The following is a 15,918-nucleotide window of genomic DNA, read 5'->3' as shown; positions in this document are numbered from 1 at the left end:
GTTTCCTTTGATGAATGAATTAATGAAAAAGCATTTATTAGAAGCCTACATCCTTTTCTAATGATATACTTCCTGGATAAATTTTATACCATTTGTTCTGTTTGTGCATGAAAAGTCAGTATTGGTAATATGCTGAGGCCCACTTTGAGTAGGTGCCTAATGTCTTTTGAAATTCACTTTGAATTTGGGCTTGGTGAAAGTGAGTAGGTTGGGGTATTTTTGCACAAGTATGTAAACAGAATAAGATATCACACTGAAGAGAAAGTCTGACACAGGGCAAAGTAGCAGGAATACAAATAGAAAAGCAAGGTAGTTATTACACTCGCATCCTAACTAAAAAAAAATAAACACATATGATTCAGCTCCAGGACAAAGAGAAAGCCTGGTGGTCCTTATGGTAAAGGGACAGACGTAGATGCCCAAGGATCTTCAGGGTGCATTGTTATGTCAGATGATCCAGATGAACAATATCCTAAGGCAGCAGTGTCAAACTCAATAGAAGCAGGGGCTACTGAACTGTACATAAGGATACCTGTGGGCCATGTATTGACTTAGAAAACCACATATTAATATTGTCTATGTTTTATTGTATTTTTTAAAAATTGTTAAATATTTCCTAATTACACTTTAATCTGGTTCTAGTGACACTGAAGAGTATTGTGAGCTGCATGTGGCCTGTAGGCCTCATGTTTGACACTTCTGCCATACAGTATTAAAGCAAAAAGCAGATGTGACTGCTGAGCCGTGGTCAGAAATTTTTTGAAAGCTTGTAGAAAATAGGTATACCAAAGAATTGGCAAAGGATAAATATTGCCTCTATTTTCAAAAAAAAGGAAGAAAACTGAATCTATAAACTACAGACCTATTAGTTTGACTTTGATTCCTAGAAACACTTTAGAATACATAAATAAATTAATAGCTAATGAATGTCTAGAGAAAGAGCCAACTTTCACTGATTAAACTCCTTTTTTACACCTCTGAGCCTAATGCAGATAGTATGGTTTGAAATCACCCTTTCCTTCCCAATCCCATCTATGCATTTGCTTGATCTTCACCTGATGCTCTATTTAATTAAATAATAATTCACTTATCTGTCCTTTCCTTCTTCTGGATATTCTACCTTAAATTGTTCTCCTTTATGAGATTCTGCCTCCACTTTATTGCCTGGATTCTCTCAATGATTCTTACAAAGTGAGACTTTAAGATAAAATAACAATGGCAACTAGGTGTGGCGCAGTGGATAAAGTGCCAGGCCTTAAGTCAGAAATACCTGAGTTCAAATCTGGCCTCAGACACTTACTAGATGGGCAAGTCACTTAACCCTGTCTGTCTCAGTTTTCTAATCTGCAAAATGAGCTGGAGAAGAAAATGGCAAACCACTCTAGTATCTTTGCCAAGAAAACCCCCAAAAGGGTCACAAAGAGTCAGACTTGACTGAAAATGACTAAACAACAATTTCCCCCTTACAGCATGTAAATATTAGATCTTCCTTGCCTTCACTCATTCTGTACCTTAACCTCCATCGTTTTATTTTTAACATTTGTCTCCACTTTGTCAATGATCTACAAGAGGACAGTTTGCTAGTCAAACTACCCAGCTCTCTAGCTTCACAGCCCATGCAGCAAGAATTAAAGTCTGATATTATATTACAGCCATATTTTCTTATAAAGAAATATACTAAATTTTACCGATAGAAAATGGAGAGAAATAAGGCAATTTCCCTTGATTTTCATTATCGCATGTTCCAGCAATTTTCTTTCATTTCTCGTTCTCATTTATTAATATTATGTGATTCAAATACATATTTCTGATATGTGAATTGCATCGTGTAAGAGTTCCTCTTTGATGCCAAAGCTGTGGAATTCGGCAACCCTATTTCTAGTTGAGTGAAACTTATAGCTACTCTCTGTTGGGGTGTAATGGAAAGCAGGGTGGGACTTGCTTGCCATTATATGGGGTTATATGTTAATCCGCATTTTGCCCTTCATTTCTAAAATTTCAGGGCAATTTTTCTGCATGAATTCCTGGATCAATATTCAAATTCTTTTTTTTTCTTCTAGGAGACAAAAACTTTTCAAATTGTCTCGTCAAACTGTCCTCTAAATTAATTGCATTGGTTTATAGAAAGCAAGTCTTTTTAAAAAAAAAAATTTCTGTTCCTTGCTCTCTCATTTCAAAATTTGTGTATTCCATTTGGGTCATTCTATTCTATGTAGAATACTCAGTTTTACTAGGCATTTTAGCCAACTATTCGAAGCTTTTGAGTCTCTTCTTTCTTTTTTTTTAACTTTCAGTACTTTTAGGTCTGTATTTATATATGTCACAAGAAACTTTCTATCTCATATTATGTTACTCAGCCACCATGAGGTTCTTTTGATAAGTCTATTCTTTATTTTGAACATATAGCTGATATTGTTATTTTTGAGTTTTGTACTTTCCTTCCCAAGATTTTTACTCATTTTTTACTCTCGTATTTATTTATTGCTATCAGTGTCTGTCTTTTTTTCTTAACCATTTCTTCAGTTGCTATGCCAGTTTTTCTGGTCTATTTCCCCTCTCCTGTTTATTATTCTTTTACTCACTATGGCACATCTGTTACTGTTTTGAAGAGATGATACAGAGATGAGCAAACAAGCCTAGTCATAACCACTGAGCCATCTTGCCAGAATGCCCTATTATATGCTGTTTTAAAGCATGTTTATTTTTTTAGTTATGTTCTATTTAAGCTAATGTCAAAATAGTTTATTTTAATTCCATGTATATACATGAATATTTATATGTATTTAATGTCAGTGGTGTTGAAAGAGGTTCATGGGTAATGTGAATGGTCAACATGGAATAAAAAATTAGCCATGGATATCCCACATAGATATGATTAATATGTGACTGTATACACACACCAGTGTGTTTTCAATTAAGAAAACACAATGTTTCCTCAGTTTCAAATACAAAAATAAAGTATCAGAGGAATCTATGATTGAAGCATAGAATTTTAAAGGGATAAAGCATTTCCCTATTTTTATCTGATTAGTAACCTATTCTATTATAAAATAGGCAAAAACTACAAAATGGCCTTTAAATAGAATTATTCAGGAAATAATACTTGAATTTTCTCCTTAAAACAAAATAATTAGTCAATCAAGGGCCACTGGAGGAGAATTCCTCATTATACTACATCCAACAAATGAATGCTCAGCCTCTTCTTAAAGAAGGGGGAACCAACCACTTTTCATCACAATCGGTTCCACTTTGGAGGCCCCTAATTTTAGGACATCCAATCTAAATTTGTATTTTTACAACTTTATCCCATTATTCCTCACTCTGCCTTCTGGGTCCAGACAGAACACATCTGGTCTTTCTTTTTTACATGACAGCCTTTCAATTTCCTACACAAAGCTAAAATGTCCCTCCGTCCACCCTAATCCTCTTCCTCTCCAGGGAAAACTACCAATTTTTCAACCGATCCTCATATGCTGTGGCCTGAAGCCCCTTCAGCACCCTGGTTTCTCTGCTCTGGACACTTTCCATCTTATTAAGCATCTTTTTTATACTATGGTACCATGAACAAAACACAGTTCTCTAAAGGTGATCTGTCCAAGACAGAGTACAGTATAGTATTTTTTGGTAGTATATCATTTTTTGTAGTATCTCATTAAAATAGTTGGGGGCTACATCAACATACTGATACTTTTTAAAAGTTACTAATTCAATTACATTGTTGAAGGAACCTAACTTGAAGATAGATGGATAAAATATAAAACCAAAGCTTCCATCAAAATGTTAAATTAGGAGAACAAATCAACGTTAAAATTTGTTCATGGGAGGTATTATGTCCAGTTTATTGAAATACACAATGAATCATAAAGGCCATACAGTAACTACACAAGTAGGAATAAAGGCCAAGAGTTTTAATGTAACTAATTCTTACAAGAACATTATACTAGGAATTTTAAAATTATTGCTTTATGGTAAGACAATAAAATAAGAAAGGCATTTTGAAGCCTAGAAATTTTGATCCCTTTTGATACATTACACTTTTCAGAAATGCCTAAGATTGCTCTGCAATAATCCCATCATATTTGTCTGAATACAAGGCTGTACCTTAAAAAACTCGAGTGCAGCTTACAAACAATGTTATCTTTTAAATCTGTAATTTTATATATACTTTTTCAAAGGTATCTTGTTTCAGAGGCAGAATTTGTATTTGGATCAGTGTGTTATTCCTTAGTTCTCAAAAGCGATAACAACAACAACTAAAAGACCTGGCAGAACTGAAGCATTGACAGTGTACAATGCCAAGTGGAAACATGCTTCTAAATACCACAGGGAAGGACCTTGCCATTTTTTGTGGCTGCTGTCCAGAGCCATCCACATTAAAAACACTCAGGAGTCATGATAAAGAGACCTTGTTAACTGCCAAACTGCAATCAACTTGATTGGACCTCAGCCTACAAGGCAGTCCTACAGAAGCAAAACCCAGGGGTGGTGTCACAGGAAGCATCCTCTTTACTTTAAAATGTATACTACTAACAAAGAAGCTGTTAATTAGTTGTCTTTTTTTTCCACTTAAAAAAATTTTAGACTCAAAGGCCAGAACACAAATGCAGAATAGAGAAAAGAAACAAAAACATATCATAAACTTAAATGTAACAATAAATTTTTATTTCAAGAAGGTCTGTATGATAAATAATACACCTTGTGTTGAGAAATGTCCATCTTTCCATTGCTTCCTTGTAAACTTTCTTTTGTTCTCTGCTATGTACTTTTTTACTTTGTTCTTTTTTCCCTCCCCCCCCCCGCCCCACAGAAGGCTACAATTAAGCTTGGATATGGTTCTCTATAGCTATAGATATATACATACACATATAAATATAGACATACACTTTTCCAAACAAATTCTACTCCTGATCTTCATTTTTATGTTTGTGCTTATCTCTTGTTTCCTATCCCTCCTGCCTCCTCTACTTTACTTCTACCTGCTACCTTGCCCTCCTATTACTTGCCTATCCCCCTCTAAGGATCCCTTCCCTATCCTTCCCTTCCCATAAATATAAAGACCCTTTTATGTCCCCTTCACCATATTTAAATTGCTTTAATCTTGATGCTTTTAATATTTTATCCTTGAGCTGGGGGTTTCAGGATTTGACTATGACATTCCTATGAGTTTTCCTCATAGGATCTTTTTTAAGTGGTGATTAATGGTTTTTTTCTGTTTCTACCTTCCCCATTTTTCTAATGCTTCAGGACAATTTTCTTTAATTATTTCTTGTATTATTGTATCAGATTTCTTTTTTTGATCATAACTTTCAAGTTTAGTTTTCTTAAAGAACAGAGTTTAATACATCTTTAAAAGTATATAGCACTACTAAAACTTCAGATTAAATAGCATAAGTTTGAGTTCCAAAATATATTGAAGAAAATAAATGTCTAAACGAGAATTAAAAGTTCATTTCTTAAAAATCATCCAAGAATAGAAGTACTATATGAAATAAATGAGTCATACCATATAGAGCCTTCGCACTTGTTTTGGAGTTATGATCTCTGTCCATCTGGGGAAAGGTGGGAGACCCATAACCACTGTAATAAAACAAAGATATCATGTTAGGTTAAAGTCCAGAGCTAGTAATAAAATTCTAGAATCCTTCAAAACACAATTCCAAAATTATTTTGTATTTTCAGTAGAAAACGGAAGCCTTGTAGTAGGCTAAGTAGAATGAGCAATATATTTTTTTCTTCTCCCAACCATGATCATTTACATAGTCAAAGAAACTTAACATACATCAAAACTGATCTTAATTATAATTAAATGCAGTCCCCAAGTTCCAGTCAAAAGAGTGGAAAATTTTTCATATAATTTTAGTTATGGAGAAGTTTTTCATAGTCAGTGAGTGATGTAATCTATTGATCCAGTTACAAGCTGTAAATTATATATGTTTTATTGAATGGATGAATATTTTCAGATGTGTGAAAAGAGTTAAAAGATAATTTTATTCACTAATTTCAAATCCTTTTTCCTACAATCATCTTTCTACTATGACATCAATCAGCAAAATTTGACTTATTTGAATTTGGCTTTTTCTTCATTCCCTTATTACTTTTTTCTTATAGATGTTAATGAGATTTTCCAACTACAAAGAGAAGTATGACTTAAATACAATATAAGTAACTTGAAACTAGAGAATGATGAAGACATGGTACCAAACATTGGCTAATACAAAACATTTCATAGAAAGGTAATAAAAACCCTAACATAAGAAAAAGTCACCCAGGCCTGGATGAAATGGATTACAGGACCTGAGAGAACTGGAGAATCAACTGATGCTAGTCTTTCAAAAATCATAAGAAAAGTGATCAGATCCTGATTTACAAAAGTGGGTATAGGGTGTATTGCATAATATAATCCAGTGAGCTTGGCCAATTCCTGGCAAAATTTCACAAGGCATTAATAAAAAGATTGATTTTAAGCACTTAGAAAGTACTGAAGTGATTGCTATGAGATCAAATGAGTTTCTCAAGAAGTCATGCCAAACTAAATAAAAGTATATTAAAGTAAAAATAAAATATATAATATATATTTTTTTCATTGTGATTTCTTTAGTAACTAAACCTAAAGTGTAGTTTTAAACAAAGTTTGAACTTGTCTGTAAAAAAAAAGTGTATTAGACCAGTAGTTCTTGAGAATGCTATAGAAATAGCAAAAATGGGATTCAACAAGACATCTGATATGTTTTCTTATAAAATTTTTGTGGACAGGATGGAGAGTTGTGCACTGAATATACATGTATGTCTGTGTTTACTAGAATAGTTACGTGAATCTGTAATTGGTTAACTGTTAACCAATCAGAGTTGATTTCTACCTGTCGAGAACATCCACTGTTCCAAGGGTTTATAAGTGTGAGCAGCTTCCATGATTTGGTTTCTGAGAGAAAGCCAAATGACCATCATTTTATTAATTATACGATAGCCATAATTAACAAAACTGATTATGAATTATCCATAAATTATGTCTCTCAAACTTTTTATATGTCACACTTATAGAATGTCAATGGTAACTTGGCCTCAGTTAAAAAAAAATTCTTACTGATTAGGACCAAAAGATACAAGACTTGCTTATTAAATTTGCACATGCAGAACTAACCTTGAAGAGATAGGAAGCATGCTGGGTAGCAAAATTGGGATCCAAAATATCACAAAGGACAAGTCCAATAAAATATATTTTTTTTCAGTATGGATAACCCCAATACAATCTATATCCTTTCACTGAGTAGTCTGTCTTAATATGATTTTATTTGGCTGAAAAATGTGTCAATTGGAGGAAAATCTTCTCATGATGAGCCTTTTTTAACTGAGGGTATTCACAGACCATCGCTGGCCCATATCCTAAGTCTTTCCAGCACCAGAACACATTCCTAGAGCTTGGTATCTGCTGGTGTAGTCTTCAAGGAACAGGGTCACCCTCGTATCATAATGATGCTAGAGTTTATAAAAGTTGTTTAAAAATATTTTGAGAATCGTATTTCAATATAAATTGGCTTCCTCTATGGTGCTATGTATTTCACGTAAAGCTCTGAAAAAGAGATGGCAAAAAAGGCTGATATCACCCTAAAAAACTTTAAGAACCTCTGTATTAGATGATATTTTAGTAGAGGAAGACAAGATTTAGTATTTTTAAAACCTTAGTATGGGGGTTTTAAAAATCTACTTCATGAATATCAAATGAGGAAGATGTAAAAAAAAAATAAACAACAACAATGACCAAAAAAAACAGTTCACATGAAAAAGGGTTTCATTGGACCACGGACTCAAAAGTTTCAAGTGACTGTCACGGTGGTTAAAAAAAAAGCTATTGAGCTCTTAGGCTACATCAAGACAAGCACAGTATCTAAAACAGGAAAGTTCAACAGTCTTACTATAGTACTGCTGGCACCATATCTAACTACTATGTTAGTTCTGATCAATTTATTTCACCAAAGCTACTGATACGTATGTCCAGGGATGGTTGGTCAGAATAGTGTGGGGACTCTAATGTGAAGATCCATTAAAAGAAATAGGAATGTTTAGCCTTGAGAAAAGATTTACTGGGTTTAAGACTGCTAAAAACAAGTATTAGAAGAATCACATGGAAGACAAACATTCTCTCTGGCTCCCAAGAAACAAAGAAACAAAATCCAGATTCAGTTTGATAAGAGGAAAAACTTTCTAAAGGGTTAATTTGTCTAGAAGTATAATGGACTGACTTGGGAAACAGTGAGCTCCCTACTAAAACCTCAAGCATGTATTAAGCACCTATTACTTGCCCAGCACACTGTAGGTGGTATGGGTGCAAATATGAAGAATTAAATAATTCCTGCCCTCAAAGAGCTTATATCCTAACTGAAGGCCAAGTATATATAAAAGTATGTTCAGAATGTATAGAATATTTATATAGAATGCATATAAACAACATACAAAATATATAGAATGTGCAGAATATAGAAATACAAATATATATAATATAAATAGAAAGGCAATACACTACGTATTGAATATACAGAATAAAAAGACAATATGATATATAAAGACTATACAGCATATATACATATATGTGTGTGAATATGTATACACACATACACATATATGCATATACATATTGTTATTGTTTAGTTGTTTCAGTTGTGTCTGATTCTTCATGATCCCATTCGGGGTTTTCTTGGCAATGGTTTGGTTAGCCATTTAATTTTCCAGCTCATTTTACAGAAGAGGAAACAAACAGAGTTAAGTGACTTGCCCAAGTTCATACTGCTAGTAAGTGTCTGAGGCCAGATTTGAACTCAGGAAGATGAGTCTTCCTGACTTCAGGCCTGACACGCTATCCCCTGTACCACTCAGCTCGCTCTCTCTCTCTCTCTCTCTCTCTCTCTCTCTCTCTCTCTTTCTCACGGACACACACACACACACACACACACACACACACACACACTACTCTCACTCTCACACTCTGTAATCTAGCCAAATGGCCTTCTCTCTGTTCCTCACAACTGGTATTTTATCTCCTGTCTCCCTTTCTTTGCACTACCAGTACCCGCTGCTGCCTGGAATGACTCTCACGTCCTCCCTGCTTCATAGAATCCCACTCTTCTTTCAAGATGTGACTCCAATATCACCTTTCCTTATTCTCAAAACTGCAGTGCCCTCACTCCCAAATGATCTTGTATTTATTTTTCTTTATACTTATTCTATATATATGCACATATGTGTTTAATACCTAGCCTGTTGGAATATAAATGCCTTGCAAGCAAGGGTTGTATTTATACCTCCAATGGCTAGCACAAAGTAGGAGGTGCTTAATAAATACTCATTGGTTAACTGTTATTCACAATTTACTTGGGCATCTCATCCTGACTAGATGCTATAAAGTTTTAAAGATATGTACTAAAAATGAACAAGAATGTATATTGCTGAGATATCTGACAAGGAAAATAAATTAACTTTGTGTTTGAAAATATAAAATGATATGCATGACAAACCCCTTCTCCAAAATTTAGTTTATCTTTCCAACTTACTTCACTTGAGAAGGGTAACTTCCAAAGCCACTGGGATGGTTGGAAATATGTCCATTCATTCTGGCCTTCACTTCCTCACAACTATATTCTGTAAAAAAACAAAAGTTATGAATTTAATATACATATAACAGAGGTAGATAGATATAGACAAAAAGAGAGATCTGAACACTTCAATTCAATGCAAGTTGGCATAAACATGCTGAAAATTTCAAAAGGAATTATCTAAAATAACAAAATCCCTTAAACCAATAAGAAACAAACTGGTTTTGAATCTCAAAGTACATACACATACTTCACCTAGACAGAATGTTATTTTTATGGTCTCAAGGAATATTCATTTTAAAAGTCAAAAGAATTTCAGGAGTTACTTTTAGCTCTTATTTTTTTTTGATTATCTAGCATTTTTTTCACACACACCCAAAATAAAACTGCCCCCTGCCACTACAGGAAAACATTCCTTGTAACAATATGCATAGTCAAGCAAAACAAAGGTCCATATTGGTCATGTCCAAAAATGTGTTTCACTCTGCATATTTAATCCATCACCTCTATATCAGAAGGTGGGTAGCATTCTTCATCACCACTCCTTTGTGGAATCATGGTTAATCATTATGTTGATCACAGGATTTAAGTCTTTCACAATTGCTCATTTTAACAGTGTTGGTGCTAATACTATAAGTTATTCTCCTGATTCTGCTCATTTCACTCTTCATCAGTTCACATAAGTTTTCCTAGGTTTCTCTAAGTGTCTCTTCATTTCTTCCAGCACAATAGCATCCCATTATATTTAATTGCCATGATCTGTTCAACCATTTACCAACAGATGAGCAACTCCTCCATTTCCAGATCCTTATCACACCAAAAAAGTGATGCTTCAAATATTTTTGTACCTGTAGGACATGCTCCTCTTTTTAAAAAAAATCTCTTTAGTGAATAGATATTGCTATCATGCAGCTTAATAACTTTTGGTGTATAGTTCTAAATTGATTTCCAGAAAGGCTGGAACAATTCATAGCCCCAGCAACAGTTAGTCAATGTTAGTTTTCCCACAGGCCATCCAAAATTTGTCATTTTCCTTGTCAACTGTGCCAGTCTAATGGGTGTGAGTTAGAACTACAATGTTGTTTTAGTTTACATAATTTGCACATTAGTGATTTGAACCTTTTTTTTTTAAAAAAGTATGGCTATAAATAGCTTGGATTTCTTCCCTTCGAAACTGCCTTTGACCATTTATCAATTGAGGAATGGTTCTTATTATAAGATTCTTCCTCATGAACATGCTGTCATAATTATTTATCACACTCTAATCTAATTACTTCATGTCTGGGTTACTCCAAGTTTCCCCAGTTGACCTTCCTTCTTCCATATCTAGCTTACCCTTCAAATTGCTATAGAACTAGCTCTCCACATACTCAAATATTTAATTACTATCTCTCTCCTGATGATTCTCAAATCTAACTATCCTTCCCCAAATTCTCCCTTGAACTCCAATCTCATACCACTAACTTCCTTTCAGATTATCTCAAATTGGATGTCCATTAGTCATCGTAAAATTCAATATGTCATAAACAGAACTCAAATTTCCCTATAAACCCTCTTTCCTCTCCTCCGACCTTCCCAATTACTATAGAGGGCAACACCATTCCTCACAATCCTCAGGCTCACAATCTAGGAATCATCCTGACCTCCTCATTATCTCTCACCTCTCATATCCAATCTGTTGCCAAGATCTGTTGATTTCATCTTTATGAAATCTTTTGCATAAGTCTCCTTCCATCCCCTGACACTGGCACCACTCTAATGCAAGCCCCTTCACCTCACCCCTGGATTGTTGCAATAGCCTCCTGGTGGGTGTGCCTGCCTTAAGTCTCTCCCCACTCCAACTCATCTTCCATTCAGTCATTAAAGTGATTTTCCTAAAATGCAGGTTCAACCATGTCACTCCCCTCCTCAATAGACTCCAGAGGCTCCTATCGTCTCTAGAATCAAATAAAAAAAAAATGCTCTGTTTGCCATTCAAAGTCCTTCATAACTTAGCTCCCTCTTAACTTTCCAGTCATTTTACACTTTAGTCCTCAAAACGTACTCTTCCATCCAGAGACACTGAGATTTTGGCTATTCCATGAAAAAACAAACTTCATCTCTCAGCTCTGAGAATTTTCTTGAGCTGTCCTTTATGTCTGGAATGCTCTCCTTCCTCTTATCTGATCACTGACATCCCTGTCTTCCTTCAAGTCAAAATTGAAATACTACTTTCTACAGGAAGTCTTCTCCAACTCCTCTTAATTCTAATGCCTTCCCTCTGTTAATTATTTCCTATTTATCTTGTATATAATTTCATTTGTATATATCTATTCGCAGGTTGTTGTGTTGGTAACCAAAAATGGGCTCTTTAGCACTTAGTCAACAAGTGCCCTTAAATAGTTTGGCTTTTTCCCCTGAACTAACTGAATGCTGTTTGTATGTTGGATTGGAGTAAGCTTGTCGGCCCCTTCACCTTGCTTAAGCAGATTGAAAGAACCTGTGCTTTCCCCGGCGTACCTTACACCTCCGCAGAAGCTGGATGGTTAAAAACAGCTTCCGTCGGAGCCAGAGGCTGCTACAGCTACAGCTACAGCTGAAGCTGAAGCAGGAGCTGCCAGTAGCCGAGCTGACCTATGTGAGGATTGAGGAGTGCTGAACAAGGACTTGAGGCCAGTGGGTAATCTTTTTACCATAGAGGGGAAGCGTGTATATGATTTTGCTTTATACCATCATGCTTCTCTGTGGCTTCCTGGTTACTCTTGTGAGGCGGACTTATTGGGCCTGGAAGCTTTTGATCAAAATATCAAAATGGGGATGCTGGTTTGTGGGTTGGTTACTATGGAGCTTAAATACATGCTTTGATTCTTCTTTCTCCTACCTAGAGAACTTCTTATATCCTGCAGTTCTGAACCTTTCAGACACATAAATATATATATATATGATCCTCTTTGAAATTATAAACTCTGCCCTCATACTACAGTTGTCTCTCCCATTAGATTGCCAGGTCCTTGAGAGCAGGGACTGTCTTTTGAATCTTTTTGAATCCCCATCACTTAGCACAGTGACTGGTACGTGGCAGGCACTTAATAAATGTTTTTGATTGAAAAATCTTCCATGGCTCCACATTAACTACAGCACCAAATTTAAATTTCCATATCTGACTGAGTAACACACCCTCTATACAACATGGTCCTACCACTGTCCAATAAATACCACAATAACTCCAATGCTCTGGTTATGCTGGATTGTTTAGTTTAGGACTTTTGTTCATGGGATTTCCTTTGCCTAAAATGCTCCCTTCCCTACTAAAATTGCTATCCATCTTTCGAGGCCAAGCTTGAGCCTTAACTCTTTCAAAAAAGCTTCTCTAATACTGAAGTGTCATGGAATGACTAGACTTGGACTGAAAAGACTTCAGTTATGGGTCCCTGCTTTGTTATTTAGTATTTGCATGGATACTGGTCAAGTTACAGTTTGCTCATTTATGTTAGGTAACCACAGAGATTCCCTTCTACTATTCTATAATCAATCTCCCTCTTGAATTCCAGAATCTATCTAGGTACAGGAGTATACATCACGAGGATTAGGGGTGTGGTGCCCCTGGTATCTGGAAAATCTATGTAAAATTTTTTGGCCCTCCCTTCAAACCACAGAAGAAGTCTGAATTATTATGGCATCAAAAGATAAAATATGGTGATATTATATAATACCTCACATATATTTAATGCATTTCTGAGTTGCTAAACTTCTTCTGTGTCATCTACTCACCTTCGAGTGTCATATGTAGCTTCCACAAGACTCCCAAATAATTCCATTTAATTTCTTATACTGACCTATGACAAATTGAAACTGTGATGGAGAAAGTTGTGATGTGGAAGGGATAACTGTACTTGCCAATTTAGCTCTAAATACTGATTTTAAATCCACTTCTCTTCATGATACACAATCCTACCTAATCAGGAAGTTTTAGGTCAGACAATATCTAGAGTACTCTGTTCATTACTTTTCCTCACAAGACACCCTAGTTATTACAAGATAGCTCAGCTGGGTGCCACATTTAAGAAAAGACGTTGACAAGCTAGAATGCTTCCAAAAGAAAGAAACCAGGATGCTGAGGGAACTCAAAACTATGTTATATCAGAATAAGTTAGAAGAACTGCACGGATGTCCAGAAGAAGCCTGAATAACTGGCTGCATCTAAGCTGAACTCTCCTACATCACCTCAAAACAACAAGAAATAAAGCAAAAACAAAGAGTGGATGGGAATGAAATCCACATGAGAAAAACTAGTAGAGAAAATGAAGGAATGAATGAGAAATACTACAGGGTCAAATTTCAAAGATTCGAAGAAAGGAAAGGATACTCCGGGCACCATAATTATGATTTAATTCTTCTAAATGATCTTGTCCATACTTTTAAAATAAATGTATAAATACAAAATTATACTCTGCTTAATAAATTAACAAATGGAAATTGGCCTATGTTCTAGATGGGTATTTATGAATGTTAGATTTTGCTTTATTTCTTCTATCTTTTTTCTTGAGACATACTCAAGCATTGGTGCTACTATTTCTAGTTGCTATGAAAAGTGGCAGCACACAAAGAAATGGAGTTTAAAAGTCAGAAGAATGCTATTATGGTTGTCTTTGCCATTAATAAATCATGTAACCCTGAGCAAATCACTTAATCTACATCCACCATTTTCCTAATCTGTAAAATGATGATGTTAATAATGCTGATGATAAAAGCTCATGTTTAAAAGTCTTCAAAGCTTATAAAGCACTTTGCATATTCTTCTGAGAATCACATGGGATAACAGGCAAATGTTTAAAAATTAAACATATTATGCAAGTCTATCTCACAAGTATCAACGAATCAGAGAATTTGAGGTGGTAAGGCAGCCTGTGCATAAGCACTTCCAGTAAGCAGAACCCAATACGTTTTAAGATATTCCAGTCCCCTCTGGGATATCTCTAATTTTTGGGAAGTATTTCCTTTTTGTTGTTATTCATCTGTTTCAGTCATTTCCAACTCTTCATGACCGCATTTGGATTTTCTTGCCAAAAATACTGAAGTGGTTTACCATTTACTTTTCAGCTCATTTTACAGATGAAGAAACTTGGGCAAAAAGTGACTTGCCCAAGGTTACACAGGTAGTAAGTATCTGGGACCACATTTGAAGTCAGGTCTTCTTGACTCTAGGCCTGGGATTCCATCCATTGAGCCTAAATCAAGCCTATATCTTCCTTTCTGCATCTTCCACCTTATTCTCTCTATAAAGCTAAGAATAAACCCAATCTTCTTTTCTTCACACCAAGCATTCCCAGTTCCTTCCACGAATCTCCTTTGAGACAATTTCAAGGCCCCTGACTTCTCTTTAGGACACAATCTAGCTTGTCTATATCATTTCTAAAACTTGGTACACAGTACTGACTACAGTATTCAAATGGCATCTAGCCAAACACCATGCTGTTTTGAATTTGCCTAGAATATCATTTGCTTTTTTGTTATTATAAAGTTACTCTGTTGACACATTGACTCTATAACCTACTAAAGAACTCAGGCCTTTATCACAACCAACTTTTAATCTATTCTTATGATTTCCTGAATTTTAATGTAGAATGTAGAATTTTAATCTCTATTAAACTTATCTTTATTTGACTTGACCTGTGAAGAGCTTTTTGGACATTGACTCTTCTATCTCACATTAGCTATGACCCTCAGATTTAGGATCAAAGATTGAGAAGTGGAAGAACATCAGAGGCTGAATCCAACCCCCCTGTTTTACCCATGAGGAAACAATCTAAGAGAGGTTGTATGACTTGATCAGCATTAAATTGGTAATGTCCAAGTCAGGATTTAACCTCACTAACTCCTCCTGACTCCACATCCAATGCATTACCTATTATATGCTGTACTTAATTGTTGACATCAACAAGTTTGACAAACAGGACTTCTATGGTTTCACCCAAATAACTGATAAAAATGTGAGACAGCACAGGTCCAAGAATAGGGGCATTCCTACGCTTTCGAAATTGACATTCACCTACTAATAATTACACTTGGGATTTAGTCATTGAATCTGTTCCAATTTTTGTGAAACTGTACTATCAACAATCCAGGTGCTGTCTTGTCCACAGGGATGGCATGACAGACTTTGGCAAATGCTTTGCTGAAATCTGAGCATATTATGTCAACAAAATCCCACCGATCAACTCGCCTCTCATTTCTTTTTTAAGAGAAACAACATTTGCCCTTGTTGTTCTGACTCTTCATGACCCCCCATTTGGGGTTTTCTTGGCAAAGATACTAAAGTGGTTTGCCATTTCCTTCTCAAGCTCACTGCACAGAT

At 35.3% G+C, this 15,918-nt stretch overlaps 1 protein-coding gene across 4 annotated transcripts in view; it reads right to left on the bottom strand.

Annotated features, from left to right (window-relative positions):
- Positions 1–15,918, bottom strand: part of EPS8 (epidermal growth factor receptor pathway substrate 8) — a 263,944-nt gene that overhangs the window by 99,294 nt on the left and 148,732 nt on the right. For all 4 annotated transcript variants that reach the window (XM_036760033.1, XM_036760030.1, XM_036760031.1 and 1 more), the window contains 2 exons: positions 9,543–9,630; positions 5,504–5,577 (listed from right to left, as the gene is read on the bottom strand). In XM_036760033.1, coding sequence (XP_036615928.1) covers positions 5,504–5,577; positions 9,543–9,601 — 133 coding nt within the window. In that variant the 5' untranslated portion in view covers positions 9,602–9,630. The remainder of the gene's footprint in view (positions 1–5,503; positions 5,578–9,542; positions 9,631–15,918) is intronic.

This window comes from Trichosurus vulpecula, chromosome 5, assembly GCF_011100635.1.
Source record: "Trichosurus vulpecula isolate mTriVul1 chromosome 5, mTriVul1.pri, whole genome shotgun sequence".
Lineage (NCBI taxonomy): Eukaryota > Metazoa > Chordata > Mammalia > Diprotodontia > Phalangeridae > Trichosurus > Trichosurus vulpecula.
This window is presented reverse-complemented; position numbering and strand designations above follow the sequence as displayed.